The sequence below is a fragment of the Cebus imitator genome, unplaced genomic scaffold (assembly GCF_001604975.1).
Source record: "Cebus imitator isolate Cc_AM_T3 unplaced genomic scaffold, Cebus_imitator-1.0 Scaffold235, whole genome shotgun sequence".
NCBI classification, from domain to species: domain Eukaryota; kingdom Metazoa; phylum Chordata; class Mammalia; order Primates; family Cebidae; genus Cebus; species Cebus imitator.
In genome coordinates, this window is record NW_016107550.1 from 2,079,507 (window position 1) to 2,088,267 (window position 8,761).

The 8,761-nt window shown below is 55.9% G+C and overlaps 1 protein-coding gene across 1 annotated transcript; it reads right to left on the reverse strand.

Annotated features, from left to right (window-relative positions):
• Positions 1-6,389: 6,389 nt before the first annotated feature.
• Positions 6,390-8,491, reverse strand: HMX3 (H6 family homeobox 3). Its single transcript, XM_017497882.2, has 2 exons — positions 8,045-8,491; positions 6,390-7,458 (listed from the first exon to the last, which is right to left on the reverse strand). The coding sequence occupies exons 1-2, from the start codon at positions 8,442-8,444 to the stop codon at positions 6,779-6,781; spliced, it is 1,080 nt and encodes a 359-aa protein (XP_017353371.1). The 5' UTR covers positions 8,445-8,491; the 3' UTR covers positions 6,390-6,778.
• Positions 8,492-8,761: the final 270 nt, after the last annotated feature.

Sequence of the window (8,761 nt, forward strand, 5' to 3'; positions counted from 1 at the left end):
AAGCTTCGATAAATATTAAACACAGTCTGCCCCCCCACGCGAGTGGATTATGATATATGGTGCGTCCAAACTTTAAAATAAGGAAATACCAGAGAAAATGATCTCAATAAATTTTCTAAGTATAAACGTTGATTATGTTTCGATTTTCATTCAAGGGCCTCTGCTGTTCGTTCTTTGGTGCAAATGACATCTCACAATAGGCTTTTGGGGAAAAGGGCTCCCTATTTGAAAAAGAGAGCCCCAGAGGTGTACAATTTATGTAATCTGTGCCTGGAAAATGAATTGTGTAATTTATTGGAAAACAGAAAGTCATGAAGATTGGATCAGCATAGCCGAGTCCCGACAACCCCCCCTCCCACATCCATCAAGTTCCAATTAACAGCCTAACCAGAGAGCTTTAATGGGTTTCCAATCTAGTGGCCTGATAGACTCATCAATTCCTCTGGGAGAAATTAAGAAAATCGACCGCCCCTTGGCGACGCAGTGTCATTCCTTTCTGCAACTATATGTCAAATTAAAAACACAATTAAAATTTAAACTGTTTCAATCAAAGGGTGCCCTGCAACCTATGTTTCACTTAATAGAACTTTGATGAAAATCTGATGCGTGCACTCCATCACCAAGGGGGGCGAAGGCGGTGAAGGAACTCACGAAAGAAGGGGATTATTTATATTTCTTTAAGACATTAGCGCTTGGGTGAGGCACGCCAGGTGACTCCACCTCACCGCTCCTGCCTCAGTGATGGGTGCAACGCGCTCTTCGCTGGCTCTGTAGCTCTCCCAGGCCTAAACCCAAAGGGATCCTTTTGGAACCCAGGCGACTCAGACTTTGGCAAGTTTTCCCCGGAGATGCATCGCCTGGAGCAGCAGCCAAGGAAGAGATCTGGGCGAGTACCACTCGTGCGAACATCCGGGGGACTCTTGGAGAGGCGCGCTGCAGCCTCCAGTTAGCCCTTCCCTCGGGTCTCCGGAACTGCCCCGTCGCTCGAGTGATATTCTTAGGAGCCCTGGAGACGGAAGGGTGAGAAGGAATCCCAGGCGCTTACAGGAGCGCCAGTGAGGACGAGGGTTGTTTCCATCCAGGAGCCGATTACCTGCGTCAGCCTCGGCTCCCAACCTCGGGCACCTTCAGGGTATTCCGAAGAAGAGACACTCCGGGACAAGTGCAGCCCAAATCTCAACCCCAGATCCGGATCCGAGGCACCAGCAGGGCTGGAACCCCGCCTAGGTGACTTTGTGGCTCTTTGCTCTCTTCTGCCATCCTTCCCCGCCCCCAACCCCCAACTGTTTTCAGGTCAAAAGGTCAACATCATCCACCTTGCACACCGGCTTGCACACGTCCAGTGGCTTAGGCCCAGAGGCAAGGGGTCACTCACACCCTCAAAGCTGGGGTTAGAGGTGAGGGTAGCGAGAGGGCGAGAAGCCAGAGTGGAAGCCTTGCAGATGGCTCCTACGGGGCCAGGTATACGTGCAGGGGAGGATGTTGTCCCCCGGGTGCTGCAGGCTGCGCTTTGGACCCCAAGCGGGGTTTCTGTGAGGCTCTTGGTTCTTACACCCTGAACCGCACTCGGGTAGACAGATCTTCTTAGCCACTTTGCAGAGTCTGCATTTGGACCGCTAAGCGGAAGACGCCCCCTGGCTGGGTCGCTGAGCCGCGGGAAGTGGACGACCCGAAGAAATGGGGCAAAATGGAATCGTGAAGGGCAGGGTCGCGCCCAGCAGAAGCTCGGGCCCCACGGGGGCTCTCAAGGGGAGTTCAGATGCCCCGCGGGCGCAAAGGATGAAAGCAGCAGCGCGTGGCCCTTCCCCAGGCGGCCGGAAAACGCGAGGCCTCGTCGAAGCTCTGGAAGGAAGCCGTCTGCACACCCCGCCCCCCGCCCGCCGCAAGCCTCCGACCCTGGTCCCCATCTCCCAGGCCCCAGCTGGCCCAGCGTTCCGCCGCGGAAGGGAAAGCAGATCCCACTGATCTTTTGGCCTGCTCCTCTTTCTCCCAACTCTACCTCCAGCCTCTCACACAAGGAGAGCGCACTCAGTGGGGTTCTCACCGCGTGGCCTCTGGCTCTGCAGTGCCGGGAGCCTGTTGAGGGGGCGTCGCGGCTCAGAATGAGCGCCCGGTGGCGGGGGGGCAGTTTATATCTGTCTCGCTGTTGTTTGATGTACACACACCCGCTCTATTTACTACCAAATAAAAGAAATACATCTGTGTTGCCAACAGAAACAGTTCGGGTGCTGACTCTGTGGTCTCCCAGGGTCCAGAGGCCTCCGGGGTGCTCCCAGCGCAGAGCCTGGCACTGTAAGGAGGCGGACACTGAGTAGGATCTCAGCCTACAAGAGCATGGGGGGCTGCGGTGGGATGGTGGCAAGTTCGGCCAGTTTATCCCAGGTGGCTTGTGAGGAGGGATTTCCAAGTATCCTGGTCCCGAGGATGTCCATTCAGGCTTCCTGCAGTAGAGGTGGGAGCGCCACCTTGCTCTCTCCCCAGTCCTTTCCCAGGATTCTTCTCAGCTTGCCTTAGCCTGGGGCCATCGGAGAAAAGGGTCACTTCGAACCAGGTGTGTGTGACTATGTCTGTGCCTTAGCAATGGCATTGATGCTAAACACATTTGTGATCGGGTTTGCTAGGAATCCATGGAAATAGTGTCTGTTAGGAGGTCTACTCTGTGTGTGTGTGTGTGTGTGTGTGTGTGTGTGTGGTGAGTGTTGATATCAAATGTGGGTGTATACTGTGTGTTTACATGTGTGTCTCTTTGGGTGGTGCAGAAATGATTTAGCCTGGAAGCTGAAGTCATTTGCATTGCTTTGAAGATGAATTGGGATGCAGATGGGGAAGAATCTGAAGCTAGGGTAGTCAGAGAGAAGGCTGGGCTCCGCAGTCTGAAGGAGGGGTGAAAAGACAAAATTGGGAGTGCCAGTTCAGTGTCCTAGGAGAGAGGACAAGGGATGCCCTGTCTTCCCCTAGGGAATGTCCAGGAGGAATTTTGTGTGGGCACCTTCACTTTTCCAAAAAATGGCCCCTTTTTTGGGAAAGCAGTTCTTTACAGAGGCAGCAGGGAGGGGGGCATTCTGGGTGGGGCGGAAAAGACACACAGCTCTGGTGCTGTGGCAGCCCCACTAAGTGGTTTCTTGGCTTCTCCTGGCTTGAACGCTACAGAAAAACTTGGAGTTGAGCTTAGGATGCTTTGTGTAGAGTGGCTTCTGTGCTCCACAGCCCCATACTTTAGCTCAACCTCCTCTCTTGCCCTGGGATAAATGCCATGACCCCTGACAGGAGGGAATCGACATTTCCCACAGGGGCCAGCTTCTAGGCTCACACAGCCCTCAGTCCCCAGGCCAAGTCGGCACCACCTCTCTCCCCCAGGGCAAGCTTCACTGTTTGGGGGAGGAGTGCTCTGGGGTCCAGGGCGGTGGGGCTCCCCACCAGGAGAGAAAGGGAGGCTGTAGGGAGCAGGACAAAGGATAAACTGTGCTTGTGGAGAACCAGTTATTTCCCGACTTTGTAAAGACCTGGTCAGTCAAGAACCGTTTTCTAGAATCCATACACAAATAAAGAAGTATTTTCTTGGCATTCGATAACATCATGTTCTGGCTGTAAAATCTGAGAACGTGTTTGCTATTGCAACATTATTTTTAATGAGCTGTTATTGGCCTGTCCTGCGGTTGATATTGCCAACAGTAAAAGGCATCACCATGTTTGTAGGTAACACAATGAACAACATATTTTGACCCGAATTTCTGTTTATTTTTCATTTATGACACATGCCCTCGTTTTTATTCCAAACCAGAGGGAAATAAAGAGAGATCTATCTTCACTGGGGTCCAGGCTAAAATTTTGCCATAAATACGCATGTCGGTTTATTTGGAGGGCAGTTTTCCATTAACAGGAAACTATACTGGACGTTTCAGCCACAGTAGAATCAATTGTGTCGATTGAATTTGAGGAGCCTAGCAACGCACTGCGAGGGGAGAGGGAGCGTGCAGGCGCTCCCCAGCGGTCGCGCCCTATGGCTGCTCTCTGGAATCCCTTCAGCTTCCCGGTTCCTCATCTCCCCCTTTCGGCTCCCCAGCTTCACAGCTGCCCCGCAGGGAGCTCAGACCCTCCGCTTAAAGGTAGGTGGCCACACCCGGTCAACGAGGGTTCTCCCAATCACCTGCTTCTGTCTGGCGGACCCACCCTTCCAGGAGGTCCCCGGCTCGCTGTGCCTCCTCCGAAGGCTGCCCACCAAGAGCGCCGTGGCCTGGCTCCCAGCAGCGCGCGGATGCGGTGAGCGCTACGTTTCCCGGTGTCCGCCAGGACAGGGACCGGGATCTAGAGATGCCGCCCTGGAGGTGTTGGGCGCTAGGGGACAGAGAAAGGCCTGGCACGGAAGAGACAAGGTCTTCTCTGCTGCAGCTGCCATAGCTGGGTAACCTCTGTTCCCTGGCACTTGGCACATCAGGACGGCGCCTATGCCTGAGCCACCCCGGGAGTCTCAGCTCCCGCAAGCCCTGTGGAAGTCCCCCTCTCCTGGAAGTGGGGGCCGCAGTCCTGAGAGCTGGCTGTCCACGGGGCTGTCCTCTCGTGGTCCTGCCTTTCCTAGCCTGACTTGGCAATCGGCCTTCGGCTGCAGCTGAACTCTGAACTCACTCCCTTCTTCCCTCCAACCAGAGCCCATCAAAGTTAACCAGTTGACCAGTGCTCAGGGATGCCCTGCCCAGAAGCTCTTGGCTCCCGAAAAAACCCAGGTTTAAGAACAGAACGCGAGGCTGCACCTCAGTGTTGGGAAATACCAGCTGTCAGGTATTTCGCCTAGCGCGGCTGTCGCTTTGCTCAATTTCGCAAACTAGATAAGCCTAGGTCCTCGCCCCTTCCGCCCAGCATTCTTCAGTGCTCTCTGGGCATTTCAAGCTGCGGAAGGTACAGGGGAGAGAGTGCCTCTGGTCGCGAACAAAGCCGCCTCTGTCTCCGCCGCCTCCAGGATTACAGGGATGTGCGTCCAGGTCGCACTTAGGGAGCAGCAGAGCCAGTCAGCGAGCAAGACAGAAAAGAGTTTTGGAGACACTTGCTCTGGGGGAAATCGTCCAAACTTACACACTCTGGCAACAAGAAAAGCTTTTCTTGTCTTTTTAATTAATTCAATGTCACGACAACATTAGTGTAACAATATTTTGTGGGTTTTTTTTTCTCTTTTTCTTAAAAAGGGACTCAACCCAGGCAGAGGTGAGGGAGATGAGTGGAAACAAAGTATCGCAGAACAACAGGTGTAGCCGACAGAAAGAAAACAGATTGGATGACAGAGCCAGGAGCCCCGTAGAGGGTGAACTTTACAAGAAATCTGTACATTTATCAAATAAGTTAAAATTCTTCTAAATTGATTGTCCTTCACTTAAAGCGCTCCAGTATGCCTAACTTACTCCTTTGAGCATCGTTACCTAAGCTTGTTTCCTTCTTCCCCCCTTTCCCCTGCCTAATTTTTTCTTTCTAAATGAATGACCATGATGATACAGTGAAAAGTCCTGTTTCCCTCGGTGGAGGAGGAAACAGCTTTCTCAGAAAATTTTGTACAATATTGCACAGGTCAAAGTACAACAGTTACTACAGAATATGAAAGGTAAGAGGGGAGGATAAAAGATACCACATTAAAAATACTGAAATTACTCTCTCAAAACAGGGAACAAAGTAATAATAGTAATATTAATAATTTACCAAATGAAATTTCCAAAATAAATGCTACTAATAAATAAGATCACTCAGACCAGGCCAGATGTAGGGCTGTTTCAATAGAGTTCTGATTTTTGGCTGTCTTTTCCCTTTAAACACTTAAGAGAATTCTTCCATCACAAAGTAAGACCGAGGAAGAGGCTCATTGAGACAGACCTCTCCAGAAGAGAAAAGCGGCCCGAGTCGGAATTCTTGTGAGAGGCTGCTCAGATTCTGAAAATTAAGGTGGATAACTGACTTGGGGGTGGGGAGGAAGAAACACACCCAGAAATCCAGAAATAAACTTACTACCATATGAATTTTCTCTCTCTCTCTCTCTCTCTCTCTCTCTCTCTCTCTCTCTGGATTCTGAAACCAGTTCTATAGAAAATGAATAGGCTAGGCCGGGCGCGGTGGCTCACGCCTGTAATCCCAGCACTTTGGGGGGCCGAGGCTGGCGGATCAGGAGGTCAGAAGCTGGAGACCATCCTGGCCAACTTGGTGAAAGCCCATCTCTGCTAAAAATACAAAAATTAGCTGGGGGTGGTGGCGCGTGCCTGTAATCCCAGCTACTCGGGAGGCTGAGGCAGAATTGCTTGAACCCGGAAGGCGGAGGTTGTAGTGAGCCGAGATCGCGCCACTGCACTCCAGCCTGGGCGACAGAGCCAGACTCCGCCTAGGAAAATAATAATTAATAATAAACTAGAGGGATTCCGGTTTTGCACTTATTTACCTTCTATAAAAATAAAAACAAAAAGCCACAGCGCAATGGAAATTTGAAGGGGAGGGCTGCACATTTTACAAAAAGTTTCGGTCTAAATATTTGCCCCAGAAATTTTGTCTCGCTCCTGCTTTCTCTTACCATAAGCCAAAACCAAAAGTAAGAGGGGAAGCGCCTCCAATCCATTAGGGATGAATTGCACGAAAATGCATTGCAAATACTTACAAAACGCTACCGACTGGGGGAGGGGAGGCCGAGGCTGCGCGCCGAAGCCTGGGCTCCTGAAGACCGCTGGACATCTAGGCGCCCTCGGCCCGGCCCATTCTCCTCCGGGGTCCGGAAGAGGAGGCCGGGCGCTCCCTCCCCCACCCCTCTGGGGCTTCAGACCGGCCGTAGCAGCGGCACGGAAGAGACCACCGGGTGCGAGTAGTAGACGGGGTGCGGGAAGGTGAGCAGCGGCTGGCTGACAGGCACCGGGGCCCCAGCGGCTGCAGCCGCAGCTCCCTCGGCCGCCGAGTTCTCGTGGTAGAGGATGGGCACCCGCACGATGCGCTGCGCCGCGGCGTGGCTCAGGTTTGCTGCCTCCAGCTCCGCCGCCAGCTGCCGCTTCCACTTGTTGCGGCGGTTCTGGAACCAGATCTTGACCTGCGTCTCAGTGAGGTGCAGCGACGCGGCCAGGCCGGCGCGCTCCGAGCTGCTCAGGTAGCGCTTCATGTCGAAGGTGGACTCCAGCTGGAAGACCTGACTGCGGGAGAAGACGGTGCGCGTCTTCTTCTTGCGGCACGCCGGCTTCTTCTCCGGACTCTCGGTGCCCTTCTTCCAGTCCTCTGCGCCCGGAGTCGCCACCGCCGCCGCCGCCCCTGCGCCCGCCCCGGCCGCGCCTGGCGCCGCTTCGCCTTCCTTCTTGCTTTCCTCGGAGTCGCTCTCCTCCAGAATGATCTCGTCCGGGCTCTTGGAGTCCAGCTCCTTGGGGTCGGGGTCGGCCTTGAGCAGTGGCTCCGGAGAGTCGCGGTCTGTGCCCGAGGCAGGGGAGGAGTCTCGCAGGAGGGCCTTCTCCGAGGCTGGGGAGACAGACAGACGGACTCACATACATGCACACCGACACAGCCTTGAGCGAGGCCCGGAGCCTGTGGACCGCAAGCTCAAACCCGCGCCGGCCTCCAGGTCCCGGGCTGCGAGGCTTCACCATTCCCGCGGGCCACCTCCTTCCTGGCTGGGCCAGAGAAGGGACGCCAGGTCTTGGGATCCCCCGCCTCCCGAGGACAGGCGTGCAGAGATGGCAGCGCGGCCACCTCCTTCCATTCCCTCAGCTTCCCTGCCAGGGGCCCACGGAAGGGTTTGCTTTCAGCTTAGGCGCATTGGAATCACCCCCTCCTTCCAGGCCCTGTCCCCTGCCCCGGCCGTCCGAAGCCTCCCTATTCACGCCTGAGGCCACTTTTCCCAGGAAGCGCGGTGCCCCAAGCTCCAATTCCACTTCTTTTCTCACCAAGTGGGATTGGATTCGCGGGCGGCCAGAGGGCCGAAAGAAACTGACCAAACAGAGGGTTTGCGGGTGCTGGGATCCCAGAGCTGCGGAGGGAAGCAGCGCCGGGCGGGGACGGGACGGGCGCGCAGGGGGACAACGAAAGTTCAAAGAGAGGTCAGTACCTTCAGGTCGCGGGAGGTGACCGCCGGCGGGGGTCAGGGTGTAGGGGTACCACCAGGCTGGGGAGCGCTCCAGGTAGTGCGCGGGCAGGGCAAACCTCTGCGCCGGGATCTCAAAGCGGGGGAAAGCCAGGTCGCCCACCTGCGAGAGCGCGAAGCCCGCGGCTCCCTCCAGGGCCCCCTTGGCCGCTGCGGCGGCTGCAGCAGCAGCGGCAGCGGCAGCCGAGGCCGGTGCAAAGAGCGTCCGTGGGGGCGGCTGCGGCTTAGGGGGAGGCCGGTGGTGGTCTCCGTTGAGCAGGTTCTTGATGGAGAACGGGGACTCCTTGGGAGCGGGTGGTGGGGGCGGCGGCGGAGGGGGCTGTGCGCTGGCGGTGCCTGGAGCGTCCGGTCCGGGTTCCGGCATGGTCCCCTCTCCTCCGGGTCCCCGGGAGGGAGGGAGTGGGACAGGCGGGCGGCGGGACGAGCAGGCGAGAGGCCGGAAATCAGACCATAAACGAAACTCAACTACCGGGCGCAAAGTCGTGGGCCGCCCCGGGCGCAAATCCAGCGGCGGGAGGGCGGGGTGAGGACCCAGTAGGGGAGGGCTCGCATGGGGGAGGGGTGCAGAGGGGCGGGGAGCGGCCCAGCCGCGGCACAGAGGGATCCAGGCGGCTCGGCTGCGGCTGCGGCTCCCGCGGAGGAGGCAGCAAGAGCAGTCCCCGGCTCCAGGCTGCGTCAATC